This window comes from Microtus ochrogaster, linkage group LG2 (genome assembly GCF_000317375.1).
Source record: "Microtus ochrogaster isolate Prairie Vole_2 linkage group LG2, MicOch1.0, whole genome shotgun sequence".
Taxonomy (NCBI): Eukaryota; Metazoa; Chordata; class Mammalia; order Rodentia; family Cricetidae; genus Microtus; species Microtus ochrogaster.
In genome coordinates, this window is record NC_022028.1 from 22,107,587 (window position 1) to 22,129,606 (window position 22,020).

The following is a 22,020-nucleotide window of genomic DNA, read 5'->3' on the forward strand; positions in this document are numbered from 1 at the left end:
TACATACTGAGTTCAGGACAGCCAGAGCTACATAGTGAGACCCATAATGAAGTCACCTAACTTCTACATCCACACATACATATGTGCCCCCCCCCATATCTGTATATAGATAGACGCAGTTTAAGAAACAGATGAGGCTGGTGAGGGAAATGGTGAGTGTAGGAAAGATAAACTATTGTGTATTTTCTCTTATATGTGGACTCTGAATTGAAATATGTATTCGTGACACAAAAGTAGAGGGGGGAAACAAGCTTAGTGTGGGGAGGAGGAACAGAGAGGGTTGTAGAGGAGTAAATATTAACAAAGTACCATGACATCTGTGTGTGAAAATGTCATACTGAAACCCATTATTCTATACACTAAAAACTCATTAACTAAAGTAAGAAGCCAGGCTGAGCATGGCCTAATACAAATATAATCCCTGTACTAAGGAGGTTGAGGCAAGGAGATTGTTGAGTTCGAATCCAGTGTGGGGTATAAAGATTCTGTTTACTAAAAGGAAAAAACAGCCATACATGATGGCACACGTCTAGAATCATACTACTCTATTTGGGATGCTGAGATAGCAAGGTGCCAAGTTCAAGGCTTTCTTAAGCTACCTAGCAAACTCAACACAGGCAACTGAAGGAAACTCTGCCATAGACAAAATAAAAGTTAAAAAGAACCAGGAATATAGCTCAGTGACTTGGTGTGGGACAATTGTCTGTCAATTACATTTTAAAAAAAGGCTGATTGATCAGTAGCCAGGCAGGAGTATAGGCGGGACAACCAGACAGGAAGTAGAGGCGGGTCAAGGAGAACAGGAGAATTCTGGGAAGAGGAAGGCTCTCTCTGCAGTCCTGGCCCAGCCACAGAAGAAGCAAGATGTGACTGCCTCGCTGAATAAGGTACCAAGCCACGTGACTAGCATAGACAAGGATAATAATATAAGTTATAAGAGTTAATAAGAGGCCGGGCGGTGGTGGCGCACGCCTTTAATCCCAGCACTCTGGAGGCAGAGGCAGGCGGATCTCTGTGAGTTCGAGACCAGCCTGGTCTACAAGAGCTAGTTCCAGGACAGCTCCAAAGCCACAGAGAAACCCTGTCTCAAAAAAAAACAAAAAACAAACCAAAAAAAAAAAAAGAGTTAATAAGAAACCTAAGCTAATGGGCCAATCAGTTTATAGTTAATGTAGACCTCTGTGTGATTTCTTTGGGACTTAACGACTACAGGACCGAGCAGGACAGAAACCTCAGACAACAGTGACAGAGCACTTAACCAGAATATACATGGCCCTGGTTTCAATCTCTAGTATTGAAAGAAATGAGAAACTGTGATAGTGCCTGCCTATGGACACAGCATTGTAGTCTTGGAAAGGAAGCAGTTGCGTTTGAGGCCAGCCTGGCCCACATAGGGAGAAAATGAAAATTCCAACACATGGTACAACATAAGCTTTACAGACTTATGTCAAGTAAAATAAAAGAGGTCAAAAATGACAATGCTGGGGGAGTCCATATATATATCTATCATCAAATTCAGACACCGTGGCTGGGGAGGGGGCAGTAGTGGAGAGAAATGGGAATTGTTTATAGGCATAGGGGTTCCAATTCTGCATAATGAAAGCATTCTGGAGACCTACTGCACAGCATGTGAACATACTTAGCATGACTGAATTGAACACCTCTAAAGTGATTAATATGGTAAATCTTTTGAGTTTTATCGCAGTTTAAAAAAGATAATGCAGGTTTTACACTCTTATCATGACAGACATATCAAGGGTCCTCTTCGACCTTAGACATTTTTCAGACCTTTGTCCTATGTGTTGTATGCAGCAGAATGAAACAAATCAAAGTTTCTCAAATACCTTTGGAAGAAAAACCAAAACACTAGAGGTATGCTTCTTCTGAAACCCTTGGATTCAGACTGAAGCCTCAAAGAGACTCCCTTCTCATCAAAAGCAAAATCTTCCTGGGCATGGTGGCACTTGTTTTCAATCCTAGCACTTAGGAGACTGAAGCAGGAGAATAAGGAGTTGGAGGCCACCCTGGGCAACATAGTTAAGACTGTCTCAAACTAAAACAATGAACAACAAACACATTCTACTCAACCTTTGGATTCTCTTCTGTACCAACTTCTGCGAATACTGCCCAGGTCCAGAACAACCTGTCCCACCAATCAAGAGCTATGGAGTACTTACAGAATGCAATATTGCTTAACCCAAGCAACAATACTAGGCTCCTAACTCATCATATACAATAGGCAGTAGCTACCAAAAGCAAACATTCAATACCCTAACTATCCACTAATAAGAAAGTTTCCTTATAAGAATTCTGATGATCCAGAATTGTCTATGAGCATTTTAATATTTACCAAGTTGACAGAATATGACTTTTCTGAGGGGAGGGAGCGGAAAGGTTGAAACAGGGTTTCTCTGCATAGCCCTGGCTGTCCTGGAACTTGCTCTGTAGACCAGGCTGGCCGTGAACTCACACACATTTGCCTGCCTCTGCCTACCTAGTGCTGGTGTTAAAAGGCATGAGCCACCACCGTCCAGCTTACAATATGACTATTTAGGGCTAGAGAGAGGCTCAGAGATTAAAAACTCAGAGATTCTTCCAGAGGTCCTGAGTTCAATTCCCAGCAACCACATGGCGGCTTCCAACCATCTATAATGAGATCTGGTGCCCTCTTTTGGTGTACAGGCAAAATTCTATAAACACAATAAACAAATAAATTTTTTAAAAAATATGTATGACTATTTTAAACCAAGGAATTAGCTGGGTGTGGTAGTACACATCTTTAATCCAAGCACTAATCTCCTGTAGTTCAAGGCCAGTCTGCTCTACCTAGTTCCAGGATAGTCAGGGGGAGATCCAGTCTTAGAAAATAAAATAAAATAACCAAGCAACTGGTCCTGCACAGGCATGTTTACTCTGTCTCTAGTCACACCTTCATGCACGAATGCTCACTGTCAACTATGAGGCTTGCTCAGGGAACCAATGGCTTACATGGGATCTTGGCCTCACCATTTATCAGCTGTTACCCTGAGTACTAAGCCAGTCTCACCATTTTGAGGATCTAAAAATCTTAAAAGTCCTCAAGTTATGGTAGTGATAGTTCATTATTTGTTTTTAAGATTTATTTACTTTTAATTATGCGTTTGCTGTGCATCTGTGTGCGATAGTGTGCATGTGAGGGCAGGTTCAAGAGCCCAGAAGAGGGCATCAGATCTCCCAGAAGAGGAGTTAGAGAAAGTTGTCAGCCTTGCAAGTGGGTGTTGGAAACCTAATGTGAGTCTAAACAAGCAGTACACGTTCTTCACACTGAGCTGTCTCTCCAGCCCCAGAAGTGTGAAGGTTTAGGTAAGGATACACAAATCATTTTAGTTATAAACTGAAGCAATATGTGGGAAGAGAAAGATAGTGTCACCCAATATCCTACTGTAACAGATTTCCTAAGGACAACTACACCTAAATTGAGGTTTTTACCTACTCTTGACTCTAAACTCCAGGTCACCCAGGTCACAGGTTAAAAAAAGTAGAAGGTGAGATCATTTCAGGCAAATCTTCATTCAAAACTATGTTAGTATTGCAGATGCCTCACACAAAATCCAGTCTAGGTGAAGGAGGGCGGCCAGGGAATCACTGCAATAACTGACACAATGGCATGAAATAAACGAGCAATGAACAGACAATACACGGTCAAAGGGAGCAGGACTGCACAGAAATGGCAAAACTTGGGAGTGCTCTGAGCCGGACAAAGTTGGAAGAAGAGCTGGCCAAAGGAGGGGGTCATAGCCATTGGCACCACCTGGTAAAAGATCAAAAATGAGCCCAATGTGCCCGGGAAATAACATGGCACTAAAACAAGTGGGAAACAGGAGGTGGCATAAGCCAATCCTGCCCAGGGCTTCAGTGTATGCTGCTGGCCAGACACACAGATGAAAACAGACATCCAACTGGCACATGCAGAGGAGTGACAGCTGGCTAGGACACAATGACAACCAAGAAGTACAAAGTTCATTCATCATATGCTCTCAACAGACAAAAAGGATAATTCAGGCGCCTTGGTTTGGCAAACCAAAAAGAAATCAAGCCACAAGAAGAGAGCATTTCTAAGATATTGAGCACCCAATAAAGACTTTTATTACTGTGCCCCCAAGAGGAGCATGTTTTATCAAGATTTCAGATAACAAATTCGATGATTTTCCATCTGCTTCCAAAGCTCATCACCTCAGTAGTGCCTATCAAGACTTGCTGTAAGAATTTAGAGAGGGGGAAAATACTGGAAAGAGGAAGAGACTGGTTACCAGCAAAACAAAGGGGTACTTCTTCCCACTATAGAACCCCAATGTTTCTGACTACCAAGGAGCTTTTAGAAAAAGCAAAACGAGCTCATTAGTAAAGTGTTCATTCTGTACTAAGCTATTTAACAGACTCTAAATCAAAATGTAGCCATTCTACCCAAAGGATAAAATATCTCACTCTCAAAAAACATTTAAAATATAACTTTACATTAGAAAATACATATCTCGCCGGGAGATGGTGGCACACGCCTTTAATCCCAGCACTCGGGAGGCAGAGGCAGGCGGATCTCTGTGAGTTCGAGACCAGCCTGGTCTACAAGAGCTAGTTCCAGGAAAGCTAGGACTGATACACAGGGAAACCCTGTCTCGAAAAACCAAAGGGAAAAAAAAAAAAGGAAATACATATCTCTCTTAATGAATTCTATGACCCTAAGACAAATCACTAACAGACTTTTTTTTTTAATCTCCTGTCTTCTAGCCTTTAGTCCTAAGCACTTGGTTCTTATGCTTTGTACAGAAAATACAGGAAAGTACAGGTAACGTTTTTCTGAACTTATGACACAAATGTAGCTTAAAATAAAAATTTATGTATGAAACCATCATATATGGGAAAAATTAAGTCTTAATTAACACTATAAACTTGATCTTGCCTTTAACTGACAGTTAATGAAAACACAGGCAGCCTTCAGACTGAAATGAAATAGCCCAAGTTGAATTTACTAGATACATAGGAACATAATGGTTCCTGCTAATTTAGAGTAAAAGGCACCACACCTTCCAAAACCCACTTCACCTTGAAATGAATACATAAAATGTTCTTAAAAAAAATATTATTGGCGGCCGGGCGATGGTGGCGCACGCCTTTAATCCCAGCACTCGGGAGGCAGAGGCAGGTGGATCTCTGTGAGTTCGAGACCAGCCTGGTCTACAGAGCTAGTGCCAGGACAGGCTCCAAAGCCACAGAGAAACCCTGTCTCGAAAAACCAAAAAAAAAAAAAAATATATTATTGGCAAGAGTGGGGTGGAGAGGTGGCTCAGCAGTTAAGAGTACTTCCTGATCTTGCAGAAGAGCCAAGTTCAGGTCTAAACACCCAAAGCACTCAGCTCACAGCAATCTGTAACTCCAGTTCCAAGGGATCTGACCCTCTTCTTCTGGCATGTACCTGCCATTCATGCTGTAAACATTTATACATGCAGGCAAAACACTCATACACATAAAATAAATCTTTTAAAAAAGGCTTCTTCGCTTGCCACACTGATCTATAATTCAAGATTCCATCAAAAGTCTAAGTATACCATACATATATGTATCTCCATATAGTAATTTATTTTATTACAGAGACAGACAGAAACAGACAACAAGACTTTCTGTTTTCAGTCTCTAAATCTTAGTCTCAAGAAAAATCTTGACCCTAATCAAAATAAGCTGGTTATCTGTGTTAATTATAGTAACTTTATGTCTGGCAACTGTCTCAAAGTTTTTACAAACGTTCAAGCGCAATGAAAATGCTGTCAAAGGTCCCTTTCCTCTGGACCAGCGACAACACACTTCACAGATCAGTTAAGATAGGTGTGAAGATATGAGTCCTAAGCCATAAGGATGTTAAGACAGGGAATGGCTCATGTCCTGTCAAGAAAATGATCATCTAGTTCAAACATGATGAACTGATTAGGCAATCCAGCTTTGCCTGCAGCTTTTTAGGAGACAGTGACTTTTACTTTGTCTTGGTTTTCTAGTGAAATTCTACTGCAATGCAGGAAAAAACATACAAACATACAAAATACCCAAAGAATCACCACTAAAATTGTTGGTATATCCCTTCTTGGAAAATTCAAACTATACTACTTGACACAGACAATACTTGGAGTATAAACAGATAAACTGAAAGCTATCTTTACAATTTGCCCAAACTTTCTGAGGGGAAAAAAAAGAGACAACTCAACAACGCTCCTGTGGGGCAAACGTTATATTAGTGCCACAACAGAGGCCAAAGACATTGTGTCACAATCCTGGGGGAAAATCAATTCCATTTCCCCTAATAATAATAATAATAATAATAATAGCCTGGAACTTGATCTAGAAGTATGTTTAGAGAGTAGAACATTTATTGGAAGAACTTTTGGGAACATTTGATTAAAACCAGACCCATTTATGAGAGATCAAGGCCTATGATCTATATAAATAAATAAATAAATAATCTTTTTGTTTTATTTATTTGTTTTTCAAGACAGGGTTTCTGTGTAGCCCTAGCTGTCCTAGAACTCTCTCTGTAGAACAGGTTGGCCTTACACTCAGGGATCCCTCCCTCTGCTTCCCGAGTGCTGGGATTAAAGGTATTTTCACCACCACTCGAATTACTGTTAATATCTTAAATAACTATTTTGTCCATACAAATTATTCCTCCAGATACAGCACAGCCACAAAGGCTGTCTGATTCTGGGAGGTCCGGTGGCTTGATCACTTTTCGTACTTAACACCTTAGCAGCTATTCTGCAGGCTTTGCACGTATTTATGAATAGGAGAGAAGTGCATGGATACTTGTAAACTGTACATGGAGAATGAGCAAATATATTTTCAGCTGATGTCCTCATAAAGTAGTCATTTACTTAACTGTACCCCCAAAATTAGCATATAAAATGGCAATTGAAAAAATAGGCAGCTTTAGAAGGATAACACAAACTTAGACACAATTACTGCTTCAAGTCCCCGTGCTACCAGTTCACAAGAACAGTCTTTTACTCAAAGGTTAGATGCCTACTGTGTGCCTGCACTATACAGGGCAATCAACAGAAAAGCAGAACAAGAGCCTCCCAGGTCTCCTTGAAACACAAGAAGACATACCCATGAAGTTATAACTATAAAGGGTTTGCTCAACACACATGTCCAAATGTTGGCTACCATGGTCACCCATAACAACACTAACAGGAGATCATAAATAATTATGACAACCTCAGGCCTGACGATCTTAAAACAACATTTTTACGCTTAAAATAATATTGCCTCTGCCAAATCCTTGCTATTCTCTGATTAATGTTCGTATATTAACCAGACTGAGGCTGTTTTGAGTTAAATGAGGAATGCAATTGTTTTTTTAAGGAAAATGAAGAGTAAACGGACACATTGTTGCACTGTAAAGCTAATCTGGTTTACCTCTGCAGCTGCCAATCAATAACAGTAAAAACCAAGAGACTTCATAGTCATACAGGAAGACAACTTCAAAGTTATAAGGCAAGAAATTATTTTCTGGGTAGAGAATCCCTGGTGTGCCATGAAAGATACCCTTACTAGTTTCCTTCCTTGGAGGGGTGGGGGGGTGGAGGCAGTATTCACCGTGAGTGGATTAATTCGTGAAGGCTTTGTGACTGCTCACATTCCCCCCGGCTCATCAGAAACAGGTAGTCCAAACAAACAAACAAAAAAAATCACAGTTTTGGTCTTCAAGATTACAAAGTAATATTCTGGCCCTGTCAAAGTACCAGTTTTACTGGCTTACAATATTAGGGAAATTTTATAAACAGGTGTGAGCCTTTAACTGTGAATACAGGTGAACGGTTTGCAAGCTGGGAACTTGCCATTTGTTTCTATGGGCTCACACACCAAAGAAAAAGACACGGAATTACGCGAGGGTCTTAAACAAGAAATGTAAACCGGCTTCCAGTAGCTTACTAGAGGCAAATGCTATTCTATTGAGGGCTAATAATGAAGCAAACAATCCTCGATATCGCAAAGGCATAGTGAAGAAGAAAACTAAAGAAACAGAGCCTCTTCAAAGGAAATGTCCCAGCAAATTTAAATTTTAGAAGCTGTGCATTGAAGCCTTCCATCAGTCTCGCTATTTTCTTTTAACCACAGTATTTTAAAGTGAGCTCCGTCTTGCACGCCCAAATTAAAGCCCAACAAAGGGGAAACAAGGAAAGTGTCCCGCAATTTACCTAGCTGAAGTCACCAAGAAGCCTAAAAAGCGGGGTACCTTCTCACATAGCGGGCCAAGTGGCAAGAGCATACGAGAACTCAGTAAGTTTTGAAATGGCATTGACAGGAGGCAAGGGGAAGACAAGGGGACCGGGAGGGGAAGGAATCACAGAGCAGCAGAACCACCGCGCGCGGCCGACGCGGCGAGTTGGCTGCTGAACAGCGAGTCGCCGGCTCGGGACGGGGCTCGACCCAGCAACTTCGCGCCGGCGCCCGCCGCGGGCCTCCCTCTCCCGCCCGCAGCCCGCCGTCGGCCACCCACCTTCCTTCTCGGCCCGCGCCGCAGCCACCACGAGGGTCATCACCAGGTGCAGCGCTCCCAGGAGGCCGGTGGCCGCGCTCCGAGGACCCCCGCCGCGGCCGGCCGCGGGCTCCAGCCCGGCCCCGGAGGACGCGGAGGCGGTGGCGGCTGCTCCTCCTCCCGCCCGCTTCCCCATCCTGGCCGGCCGGGGGCCGCCGAGCTCGAGGTCCGGCGAGACCCTTCTCCGCGAGGCGACGGCAGCGGCGCGGGAGCCGTGGTCCGGGCTGTGGCCGAGACGCCGGATGAGAGAGCGGTTGTGGGCCCAGGGCTCTAGCTCCCGGCGTGGGTCCGGGTCGGTGCGTGCGTGGGAGCGAGAGTGTCAGTCACAGCCTCGGCATCGGCATCGCCTACGAAGAGCCGGAACGGAGAGGCCGCGGGTCAGGCACGGCGGGCGGCCATACTGGAAACGGGCAAGGGCCGCGGGCCCCGGTGCTGGCCTCTGAGGGGCGGGGCGCGGCACAAAGTCCCGCCCCCTCCGTGCCAGCACCTGGGCGGCCCCGCCGGTTCGTGTGTTCGCCGTGGAGTCCGTGAGCTCCGACTCCTCGTCCTGCCCTCAGACTCCCACGGGCTTCACCGACTTGATGGGCCGGGGCGGCCAACCGCACCCTGTCACCGCTGCCCGGCCCGGGAGGAGGAGGGAGACAGACCCGGGCTGGCCAGGAGTTAAGATGGCGGCCCAAGCTTCACGGAGGCAGTGACGGCAGTCACGTGGGAGACGGGGTGGCCACGCTGCGCAGCCGCATTGGTGCGTGGGCGGGGCCCGGCCGCGCCTCCGACGCCGGGACAAGCGCCGGTCTGTACTGCAATGTCTGAGCCTTCCAGAGGTGTGAGTGCGCATCCAGAGTCCAAAGCTGACAATCCGTGCCAGTGACTCCTCCGGGTCGCACCTCTGCCCCTCGGTGCCTTTGACGTGGAGAGTGTTCAGAGTCTGATTCAGTTCCTGGCAGTGCTTCCTTGAGAATGGGGACCCTCTGTGTTTATGTTTGTGGCTTCCTAAGCTTCGTACCCAAGAGGGTGCCTCGTCGTACCTCTTGGCCACAGAAAGCTCTTTGTGTGTTGTTTGTTTGTTTGTTTTTGGAAACTTAACCGTGTGCGGAAAAATCGTCAGTTAGGGAGAAGCCCAAGGTCGCAAGTGACTCTTTAGAAGTCAGCCTGGGCTTTCCCTGTCTTGGAATGAATAAGATGTTTCTATGCATATACTCATTTTAAAGGCCCAAATCAAACGCTGTGTACCTTAGTTTCCTTTCAGAAGACATCGCCTGTCTCCCAGACTAACGTTCTTGGTGTGTATGTCTGCTCTCTACAAGACTTCATTTAAACCCTTTGGGGAAGAGGAAGGATATTGTCACAGTTTGCTAGTCTGGTCACTTCCTCCAGATCCTAGCCCCAGAGTCTTTTTGCTTCCCTCAGCTTTTGGTTGAGTTAGTCGGTCTATTTAAAAGGCCACATTTGCCTAGTAAATGTCTTACAACAAGCTAGAAAAGAAAATAGGAGTTCAAAAAATCTTTTAAAAAGGAACTAGGGTGCTCGCCTCCTCAGTGGTCCTGTTTGTAAAGCAAGCATGTAAATGTAGATATAGACTAATATTGAAGATGACCTCAGCCCAGATGGTTTTTTTTGTTTGCCCCACCCCTCTCCCCCAAGACAAAGTCTCATTCTTTGGCCTAGGTTGATCTAGAATTCGCTGCATAGCCCAGGCTGAACTGGAACTCACTGCCTTCCTTAAAAGTCCAGAGAGTGTTGGGATAGAGGCGTGAGCCACCATCCCTGATGTGTTAATAGTTTGTTTTAAAAAAAATAATTTTTCTGAATATTAGCACTAAATTTAAGTTCCTTGCTTTCACTGGGGGGTGGGGAGAGGGGTGTCCTAACCCAGGGACTAATTTTGTTTGTGATGTAATGAAATAATCATAAATATCTCTAAACTGGTTTCTGATATGTACCTAAAGCAAGAATTTGTGGAAGGTGTTTAACACCGGAGGAAATTAAGCCTAAGGATATATAAGTTTTTTGCTGGGTCAAAATTTAGTTTCCAGGGCCCTTCCTCCACTGCCAGATTTGAGGCAAACAAGTCCCTCCAACCATGAAAAGCATGGGTTCTCTAAAGCCAGCTTAACCACATCTCCATGTTAGCCTCAGGCTCAAAAGCCCCATGGGAAATAACTTGCATGTGTCTGTCTTTGGAGCTTGAACATATACAGACATGTTCAATAGAAGTCAGTTTCTCATGAGCTTACTGCCTCTGCCCGCTTCCTTACACAAGTTCCTTCCAAGACCCTATACATATTTGTGTATTTTTGAGCTGTGTTCTTATTTTTAAATGGGTCTTTACAATACTTGAATAGGCTTTTACCTGACTCTAGAGACAATGTTTGGGCACAGCCAGCCTGAGCAAGGCAAGGTAAGTCTCAGGCCCTCCTGGCCCCAATAACACCAATTAAAGAGACAAGTCAGTGAAGAACAGAGAAAGAAGTTTTATTCAATGTGGCCATAGTGAGAAGAGGAAAATTAAATTCAGTCTCCCCCAAGCCCCTTTAAGTGTTGTAACACAAAGTTTAGCTTTAAATAGAGGGCAAAAGGTATGCATCCTCAAGCAGTGCTGATCAGAGCGTGGCCCTACAAGTCCACAATCTCTAGCAGTGTGGTCTGAGAAGCTGTTGGAATTGTGGGAAATCTTTTCCTGGGAGCCAGGTTCCTCCTTAGGCTGGCACTGGGGCTTCAGCCTTTCACTTCCCCCAGAGGGAGATTCCTGGGGAAATTCCAATTCCTTGGGGTCCATTGTTTGAATAACCTGATTGCCAAAGGGAGGGGCACCAGTGTGTCTCCTTGGATCATCTTTGCCTCTACCAAGATGGTTCTGTGAGGACTCAACCATACTCACACCCTCCCCTGTGCTTGGTGAACATTGGTGACCTCATGACGAGGTCACTAGGAGTGGACTTCAGTAGTCAGCACAGATGCCTTGCTGGACTGCTCGGTAACCTTTTGGACGTTAGCATGATCTGGACATTTGGCAGGTGGAGGCTATTAGCGGGTAAAAACCAGGGAAAACCCTTTGAACCTCTGGGTCTCATCCCCAAGGTCAGCCACAGCTGGGAACTTGTTGCCAATACAAATTATCCGGCTGCAGCCCAGGTCTGTGACTTTCTAAGCAGAGACTGAGGTCTGTCGTCAGTACTTTTAACTCTCTGGGTGGTTTCTGGTGCATGCTCCAAGCTGAAAACCATTGCTCTCGATTTACTGGCACTGGCCACTATGGGCTTTGGAGACTCCGGATTTCTGGTTGCTGTTCATTTTTTGCTCTCACCCTAGAATTAGTGAATTACCAGTGTGCTAAGAGAGTCCAATTCATTGGTTTACATCCTAGCCTGCCTTTATTCGCTATTGTACTGATGCTAGACAGGTTATTCAATTTTTCTGGCTTCTGTTCACTTATCTGTAAAATGGATATTATAAACGGTCTACTAAGTTTAAAACTATTTTGCATGATATGTTGTAGAAAGGACTACTAGGGTTCAGAAGAGGTAGGAGGACCGAAAAGTCGACGAACATAGCCAATGCTTGTCTGGAATTGTACATACATATGAATGATAGCACTTTTGCACACACACACACGCACACACACACACACACAGAGGAATTAAAATGGGAGCAGGAAGGATGATATTGTTGAGGTTCCTGGAGTTCTATGTCTCTGACTCCCCAAGTGGTGTACATGGTCCCCTGCTACTCAACAGTATCCACATCTTCTCCAGGTGCAGCTTTACACCACCAGCCCGACTTCTGTCTCTGCTGTTTCCACTCACTCATAGTCATTTTGAACTGGGGTGACCTCTAATCTCCCCCACCAAGCCTGCCCCACCCACAGCTGCTCTTCTCTCCAGGTTTACTCCAGCTGTCAAGATGGACAGTGCAAAAAACCTAGGCTGGTTCTCTGTTCATTCCCAGATGCATCCAGAACTAAACTGCTCTTGGCCTCTGCGGCTGTGCTCTGACGTGGGTTCCCGTCGTCTCCCTGCATTTCTGCTCCAGCTTCCCGCTGGATCTCCACTTCCCCTGGAAAAGGAAAACTTTCCACTTGTAGCCTCGGCCTGTGAGGCGTCAGGATGGAATGCGGTGCTGTAATATCTGGTTCTGACTGACCGGAGCTGATCAAGGAATGAGAACTTTGGGTGCTCACACTATCAGCCCTTACTTAACCTAACTGCAGGCCTGTTACTGGCCTGTGAATAGAGCCCTACCCGGAAGGCAGCTTTTCAATCCTCGATTAGCATAACCACCGGAGACCAACTCCACCCCCACCCAGCAACCTTCCCTCTTTCTAGCACTAAAGGAGACCTTGACTTTTCCCAATTCATAAAGTGTTTTCCCCTGCAAGTGTCTTAAACTCAGGATAGAGACGTATACATACAGTTTTCTTTTTCTTTCTCTTTTTTTGGGGGAGACGGGGGCAGTTTCAAGAAAGGGTTTTTTTTTTCTCTGTGTAACAGCTCAGGCTATCCTGGAACTCACTCTGTAGACCAGGATGCCTAGGAATTTACAGATACTCACCTGCCTCTGCCTCTCCTGGAATTAAAGGCGTGGGCCACCTGGCTGTGTAGGCCTTTGTTTTATTCTTGAGCTCTGCTGAGATTCCCCACGTCAAGGTCAAAACCAAAGCTGGTGGGAGGGGTGTCTCCCTACATTCTGGCTCACCTTGGTCTTGAATGGCTGTTCCTACAGCACTCCTTCAAGCTCAGGGTATCTCAGTGTCTCTGGCCACTACCTTGCTGGTTGCTCCAGGGCCAACTTCCCAGCTCTCCCTCCACCCGACCCTCCACTTCCTCACCAACAGGTCGCTGATTTCCCCCACTTGTTTTCAGTTGTGTCATCCACGCGTTCTGTAGTATGAACAAAGCCCATGGTAGTGAAGTGGACCAGAAGACAGGCAGCCTATTTTCTCTGGTCTTCAATCCACGGTGCCATCTGAGCCCCAGACTTTGTGAGCTGGTTGGTTTCTGGGAGTAACAGCAGCACACAGGACACCTTCCAACAGATAAGACCCAAAGTAAGCAGAGTAGATTTTTTTTCCCCTTGGAAGGTTTCCATGGTGTCACTCCTTTAAACAAGAGAAAAACCCAATTCATAAAGCCTAAGTGTTGAGCCTGTTCAACTATGTAATTACCCTAGGAATGCCCCTGCTAGGGCAAATAGGAAGAAACCTCTGAAGTGGTAGGCTCAACTCGACGTTCATGATGATCCTGCCTATCTGAGCAAGGTTATTTATTGTTGTTATTTGATACAGAGTCTTGCTTAGAAGCCCAGGCTGGCCTCAGACTCACGGCAACCCTTCTGTTTCAGCCTCCCAATGCTGGGATTACACTGTGATGGGCTCCTATATGAAGATCTTTGTTTATATATTCCTCAACGAAACTAAATTCCTTTCCAGTTTACAAAGCCATATGAAATAAGGTCTCATCAGTGACCATAACTACGGCCACTAATAAACATATAATTCAGAAATAATACCAGAGGAAAGTAACTAACAATGACCACAAGTTAATAAGAGTTTGAAGCCAGGTGGGGCACTGGGGAAGCAGAGGCAGGAGGACCGCCATAAATTCAAGGCCATCTGAGTCTACACAGTGAGTTCCTGGCTAGGGCTACATAGCAAAACTATGTTTCAAAACAAACAAGTAAATAATCTTAACAGAAAAAAATCAGCAAATAGTCTATACAACTTCTTTTTTTCTTTTCTTTCCTCTTTTTGTTTTTGGTTTTTTGATTTTTCAAGACTAGGTTTCTCTGTGTAAACAGCCTTGGCTCCCCTGGAACTCTCTCTGTAGACCAGGCTGGCCTCAAACTCACAGAGATCTGCCTGCCCGAGTGCTGAGATTAAAAGCCTACACCACCACCGACTGGCTCTGTGCTAGTTCTTTTTTTCTTAATTTATTTATTATTGTTTCATGTGCATCAGTGTTTTGCCTGCAGGTATGTCCATGTGAGGGAGCTAGATCTTCTAAATGGAGTTACAGTCAGTGGTGAGCTGCCATGTGGGTGCTGGGAGTTGAACCCAGTGCTCTTAACCTCTAAGCCAGCTCTCAACTCCTTTGTGCAAGTTCTTAAGGGAAATATTTTGTTTAAGGTAAATTGTAACTATGAATATGTTGTGGAATGGCTTCACACAACCAATGGACACTGACATTATCTCACAAGCTTTATCAGTTTTTTTGTTTGTTTGTTTTGTGTTTTTGAGTAGGAACACTTGAAACTACTCCCTTTGCAGGTTTCAACATGCAACTTATTATTAACTCTACTTCCCATCTACTGTCATAAAGGCTTGAGGATTTGAATCCCTTTAAGAGAATACAGGTAGGGAAATACAGCAGTCTCTGGCACTCTATGGAAAATATGATTGCACATAAAGGAACTGCTTTGTATATAGGAGAAAAATACCAGTTTGGACAATATGATTTTACTTGTGAATAATCATAAATACCACAATGAACCTAAAATCCCATGAGATTTTTAGTATAAGAAATACATCTTACAAACTGAATTCATTCTCCAGCACTGAAAAAAAAAAGAAATTATCATGAACTGGCTTTCCATATTTAGTTGGGGCTGGCTTTGGGAGCATCCTTTTCACTTGTGGCCGTGGAATGACCAATATTTAGCCTCCACTTTTTCCTACTTTTAACAGTGATTAAGACAAACAAACAAACCGGTGGATAGATCCGATTAGCTGTAAGAATTAAACAGACTGAGCTCCAAAGAGATACCTAGTGCAAACAGATGCTTGTTAGCATCAGTGTTACAGCAGTGATTATTGCCAAAAAGGGAAATCTGGCCCAGCAATTCTAGGACTCATCCAAGATAATGGCAGAGCAGAGACATGACTCCTGGGCCTTGTCTTTTGTTCTATCTTCAGGTCCATTTAACTGAAAGCTTTATGTGTCTGCAGGGTTTTATTTGGAAAAACACTCTTATAATTACGAAAGGCGAAAGAATTACAGTTCTCCTGTTATAGACAAATGACAGCAAAGATCAACTAAGGACTATCATAAGAGGTAAATAAAGGGCTGGAGTGATAGGTAAGCAGTAAAGAGCACTAGCTGCTCTTCCGGAGGACCCGGGTTCAATTCCCAGTCCCCACATGACAGCTCACAACTCTCTGTAACTCGGGTTCCAAGGGATCCAACAGCCTCATACAGACAGACATGCAGGCAAAACACCAATGCACACGAACTAAATAAACCATTAAAAACAACACCAAAATGAGGTAAATGAAAGGACTCCTCAGTAGGGCTTTCACTAACGTGCATCTGGCTGTAGCTTGGATGTCTCCAAAATCACCAGCTAAAGGTATTTCATCTGAGTAACGGGTAGGCTGATTTTGCTCATTAGCTTTTGTCAACTTCGCATAAACCCAAGTTACCTGAAAAGAGGGAGCAACACTTAAAGGATTCCCTCCATTGGTTGGCCGGCAGGAAAGTCTGTAGGGCATTTTTCTTGATTAATAACTGATAGGCTAGAGCTCAATGTACTATGGGAGGTGCCTCCCCTGGGCAGGTTGTGCTAGGTTATATAAAAGAAACAAGTCATGGGGAGCAAGCCAGTAAGCATCATTCATTCCTCCATGGTCTCTGCTTTAGTTCTTGTGTCCAAGTTCCTGGCTTGGCTTCCCTCAAGGATGGACTGTAACCTGTAAGCCAAATAAAAAGGTGTTTCATCACAGCAATAGAAAACAAACTAGTATAGACATTGGTATCAGGAGTTGGGTAATGCTGTGATCAATGTCTCTCTCTCCTAATATGCATTCATCCAGGCCCCTGCCTGATGGAATAACCTAGATCACCACAGCAGAGAGAAGGGGGCTTCTGGAGTATCCTGCCATCAGCTGAGGTTTCTGGCTAAAGCTGACAGTTCATTACTTCTGCTTTCACTCCATCCCCAGAACAAAAGTCATGTGATCAGAGCTAGCTCAAGACACTGGTGGAATTCACTTCTCTCACATAGTTGGAAAAAGAAGATGAAACTATTTGGACATAGTCCTAGTGGCTATTGCAGGTGTTGATTTCTTTCCTTGGGAGGAGAGAGAGTTGTATGGAATAAGACACGAAATGATAGCCTAAAGTGGGGTAGGGGGATGAAAACTGTTTCTGCTCTCCAGGAGCTCTTGAGTTATAAGGAACAGCCTTACAATGTTATCATTCATCATCTTGACATGCTTTATTGTGAGTGCTTTTTCAAAAAAGGTTTCTTTCCTTTCCAGTGATGTGTTATGTCCTATGCACCAGAAGAGAGTATTGGATTCTTTGGAGCTAGAGTTACAAGTAGGTGTGAGCTGTCTGACATGCGTGCTAGAAAACAAACTTTGGCCGTGTGCAAGAGGAATACACGCTCCTAACCATTGAGCTGTCTCTGCAGCCTCCGGAATTGCTTTTAAAAGAGTTGTAGGAGCCAGGCGGTGGTGGCGCACGCCTTTAATCCCAGCACTCAGGAGGCAGAGGCAGGTGGATCTCTGTGAGTTCGAGACCAGCCTGGTCTACAGAGCTAGTTCCAGGACAGGCTCCAAAGCCACAAAGAAACCCTGTCTCGAAAAAACCAAAAAAAAAAAAAAGAAAAAAAAAGAGTTGTAGGGAAGTTAAGTTTTAATTTTTGAGTTTAATGAAAGCAATAAAAGAATATTTGAATTTTGAATGATTTTTTTAAAGATAAGTTCTTGTTATCTAGCTCAGCATAGACTTGAACTCATAGTCTTCCTTATCTTCTGAATCCTGGCTTGTCCAACATACCTGCTTAGCCTGACTGAACTTGTTCACTGATTTTTGAGACAAGATCTAATTGTGCAGGGGAGGGTAGTCTAGACTCACTCTTTAGCCCAGGTTGGCCTCAAACTCATAATCTTACTACCTCTGCATTTAAAGTTCTGGAATTATAAGCATACCTGGCCATGGCTAGCTACTATGGGCATTTAAAAAGAGACTATACCTTTCAGAAAGACATACTGCAATAGTTATGAATGAAATGACATAATGAGATTAATTTTTATATAATTAATTTAATTAATTAATAATATTTTTAATATAACCCATAGATCAGAAGTAGTATGTAGGGGTACAGATGAGCAAAGACTGGCTGTGAGTCAATTATAAAAGCTGGGTGGCCGGGCAGTGGTGGCGCATGCCTTTAATCCCAGCACTAGGGGAGGCAGAGGCAGACGGATCTCTGGGAGTTCGAGGCCAGCCTGGTCTACAAGAGCTAGTTAGAGGTTGGTTTCTTAGGCTAGTGTCTCTATTTTTAGATATGATGGAATTTTCCATAACAAAAAAGTGTGAAACATACATACAGATACCACAATATACCCTTAGGTGCCTTACCCATATCCTCCTTAGGTTTACTTTCTCTACCAATGGATAACAAGGGACCTTAGGCCGTTGTTGGTACCCATGAGACCAACTTCATCGAGCCCTGGGAAATGCTCACCCAAGGAATTTCTGCACTTGCCAAGTATTTGAAACGAGCAGCTTTTGCCCAACCTGGCAGCACCAACAAAGAGACTGGAGCCTTCCCAGGGCAAGATTGCTCATGTAACTCATATGGCCTAGGTCCAGTTCTGCACCCAGCGCCTCTCCTCTGCTTACCCTGTGACCCTGGCCGGATTCCCAAGTTCCTTTGCGCTGTAACACGGTATGGAGGAAGACTTATGATGTCTGCACGGTATTGAGAAGTAGGAGTGTGACACAGGACGTGACACAATGTCTTCGCAGGAATGATCTTCCTGCCTGAAAGATCCTAAGTCTTCAACACAGATTTCCTCCAAGCCCGCCACCTTTAAGTCAAGCCACTGCATGCCTGTTCCTAACAGAAATGTTTGCTCAGGCAGCACCTGGACATGTCTGGCATGGAAATAGTTCTCAGGAGAGCCCCGCGATCCTGCACAGAGATACACTTATTCTTGGGGACGTTTTCTTCCCTGCCCTAGTGGATTGACTATGAACTCCGATCCCAAGCTAGTTTAATCAGACATCTGAAGTTTCCTGTTAAGAGACACGGAAATTGAGAACGAGTCTAAATGTGACCAGTGGCAGAACTTACGTCTGAAATCCCTACTGTAGATCCCCAGGGCCCCGTGGACCACCCTCCTGAGGACTGGGGTTTGGTGTCTTAGTTTTTCTTCTGTTGCTATAACAGAGTACTTGAGACAAAGTAATTTATGAGCAAAAACATATTCTCACGTTCTACAGTCTGGGAAAGCCAACAGGGCTGCTGTTATCTTAGGGGAACTTTTCTGCTATATGGTAACACAGCAGAGGGGCTTCCGCGATGAGAGGAAGGCAAACTCTTTTTTTTTTTGTGGTTGTTGTTGTTGTTGTTTTTGTTTGTTTGTTTTTGGAAAGCCAGTGAGCTTACTGAGAGAGTCCTCATGGTCTCATTTAATTCAATCTCACAAAGGCCATCACCTAGGTGTTAAGTGTGTAACCTAAGATTTTTAGGAGACACTTCCAAATTAAAGCACCCAGTGCAAACAAGTATATATATTGAGGTTCTTTCCTTTGCTGTCTGTGTACCCTTAGTTTTCTAAAAATTTGTTTTATGTAGATAGGTGTTTTGCCTGAGGCCAGAAGGGAGTTTTGGATCCTCTAGAACTGGAGTGTTAGAAAGTTGCTGATGGTTTCCAGCTTCCATGTGGGTGCTAGGAATCAAACCTGGCTCCTCTGGAAGAGCTCTTAGCCACTGCACCATCCCTCTAGCCCGTGCTGTGTTTGTTTAAAGGTATGAGTTGTTTGATTGTTTGTTTTGGTTTTTAGACAGGGCTTCTTTGTGTAGCCCTGGCTATCCTAGAACTAGCTCTGTGGACCAAGATGGCCTCAAGATCCACCTGCCTCTGCCTCCCAAATGGTGGGAATAAAGGCATGCACCACTGGCTCTTTACGGTAAGAAGCCTTTAGTTCCTAATTGTGTTAGGCATAGGACTCAACCAACCATGATAAGCTTAATAGGAACAGACTACCCAAAGGAAGTTCTTAACTTCCAGCCATTATCACCTGCCAGTGTTGGAGCTAGGCACAATAAAGCTTAATGGAGGCCTGAGTCTCAGTAGTTTACCCTGAGGCAATACCTAGTTACAGGAAGGACCAGAAACTGAGATTACCCAGGCGCCACCCAAGAACAGACCATCCAAAGGAAATGCCTAAAGTTCCAACCACTGTAGATAGGATCCCCTGACAGCACACACTCACCAGGACACCCCACCTTTACTACTATAAAATCCCAACTCTAACTGAGCTCGGGGCTCTCCGTTTATTCCAATACTCTGGACATGCAGAGAGACCGAGTTTGCAAACTTGGGTCTTGGGGATATCGCAGATCTGGGTTTAACATTAGTCACTGTTCTGTGGCTGTAAAAAGACACGGTGACCAAATGAAAGAAAGCATTTAATTGGGACTAAACCAGTTTCAGAAGTTTAGTCCACTATTGTCAGAGCTTGACAGCACAGACATGGGGACTGGAGCGGTAGCTGAGAGCTTCATTCTCACAGGTAGCTAGAGAGAGAGAGAGAGAGAGAGAGAGAGAGAGAGAGAGAGAGAGACAGACTTGGGCTTGGCCTCATCTTTGAAACTTCAAAGCCCACCCCTGTGGACATAATTCCTCCAACAAAGCCACGCCTCCTAATCCTTTCAATTCTTTCAAACGGTGCCACTCCCTGGAGACTAAGCATTCAATTATATGAGCCTATGGGGGCCATTCTTATTGAAATCACCACACGAATTCACTCTGTCTGCTTGCTCTTCCAGACTTAGCCTCTGGAGTACTGGGTTTACAGACGTGTGCCTTCCCTGTGCCTTTGTGCCTGGTCCCTAGGTGGAAGCTGAACCTGATAACATTTTTACAGAATAGAATGTGCCAAAAGGGATATTTTACTTCACTATTTCGAAATCTCTGTGTCCCTCTTTCCTCCATCCCCCAATCTTCCTTCGCTGTCTGGAGAAGAAACGCATGTCAGAAATATTGTTATGGATAGGCCTGCTAGTCCAGACGCATCTTCAGCTCAGGATCAGGGAGACCATGAAAGGCTGCCAGCCAGCAGCCAGGGTACATTTAGGAGCTGGATGGGAACCTCCCTCAAAATTCCTTCAGGATGTCAGACTAGGATTATAGTTTGTACAGATTGTCAAAAGCAAATCAATATGTAATCAATATGTATTCAAGACTGTATTCTTCAGAGCCTATTACATCATATTTTGTACAAAACAGCAAAAATTGAAAAAGAGGGAAGTCACTTTCCCTGTGCATATGAACAAAGGTCTCAGAACACCAAGCTATGTGCAACCGCAACCCTGGCATTCACAGTTCATTCTCAATAAGACATTAAAAGGGGAAAGAAAAGTTGCTGGGTGGTGGTGGCGTATGCCTTTAATCCCAGCACTCGGGAGGCAGAGGCAGGCCAATCTCTGTGAGTTCCAGACCAGCCTGTTCTACAAGAGCTAGTTCCAGGACAGGCTCTAAAACTACAGCGAAACCCTACCTCGAAAAACCAAAAAAAAAAAAAAAGTGTGTGTGTGGGGGAAGAGTCATTGTCAAGATTTTTCTACTAATGAGGACTGGTAGGAAGAATATGAATATTTTTCTTTTTTTCTTGAAACTAACAAGAGGGGTTATACACGGACCGAGACGATACACAGCCTTTTGTGACTGACTGCTTTTCTCCCTTGTCATAATCCGCTTGAGTTTTGCTTGAACTGTCATCCTGGCCTGACTGAGCTGTGTGATCTGGGCAAGTAATTTAACTTCTCTATCTCAGTTTTCGTTCCTGCCAGGGTCCGCCTGCCTCCCAAGTCTCTCTGTCTCCAAGGCACCATCTGTTTTCCACCTGTAGTCAAGGGTGGCATTCCATAGGCTATGGTCTATTTTCCTGTATCCTGAGCTTCAGAACTGGACTGGACCAAGAACCTCGGAATCTCATCCTTTTCAGTCATTACAGTACAACAAGACGTGCTGTAGTCATCCCTTGGTGTCCACGGGGGATTGGTTCCAGGATTTGACACCAGATAATGAGATTCACAGATGTTCTAGTCCCTTACAGAAAATGGCACGGTGTTTGTACCTATGCATACCCTCCAATAACTCCGAATCATCTTCAGGTAACAAACATAAGTGCTCTGTAAATAATTGCTATAGTTTATTTTTCAGGGAATAACAGCAAGGGGGAAAGTCTGCACATGTTTAGTACATTCCCCCTTTATTCTTAATATTTTCAGTTCATGGAGTATTGAATCCTGACATACGGAACCTTAGATACAGAAGGACAATTGGTTTTTTTCTTTGAAGCATCAATAGGGCAGTTTTGATATTTAGACTTTGTCACAAATTTTTCTTTTGCTAAATATAACATTGCATGTGAGCCGGGCGATGGTGGCGCACGCCTTTAATCCCAGCACTTGGGAGGCAGAGGCAGGCGGATCTCTGTGAGTTC

At 44.3% G+C, this 22,020-nt stretch overlaps 1 protein-coding gene across 2 annotated transcripts in view; it reads right to left on the bottom strand.

Annotated features, from left to right (window-relative positions):
* Tmem131 (transmembrane protein 131) overlaps positions 1-9,762 on the bottom strand; it is a 161,189-nt gene extending 151,427 nt beyond the window's left edge. The window contains exon 1 of one of the 2 annotated variants that reach the window (XM_026785501.1): positions 8,522-9,762. In XM_026785501.1, coding sequence (XP_026641302.1) covers positions 8,522-8,696 — 175 coding nt within the window. In that variant the 5' untranslated portion in view covers positions 8,697-9,762. The remainder of the gene's footprint in view (positions 1-8,521) is intronic. The other variant, XM_005359932.2, reaches the window with a different exon arrangement.
* Between the last annotated feature and the right edge of the window lie 12,258 nt (positions 9,763-22,020).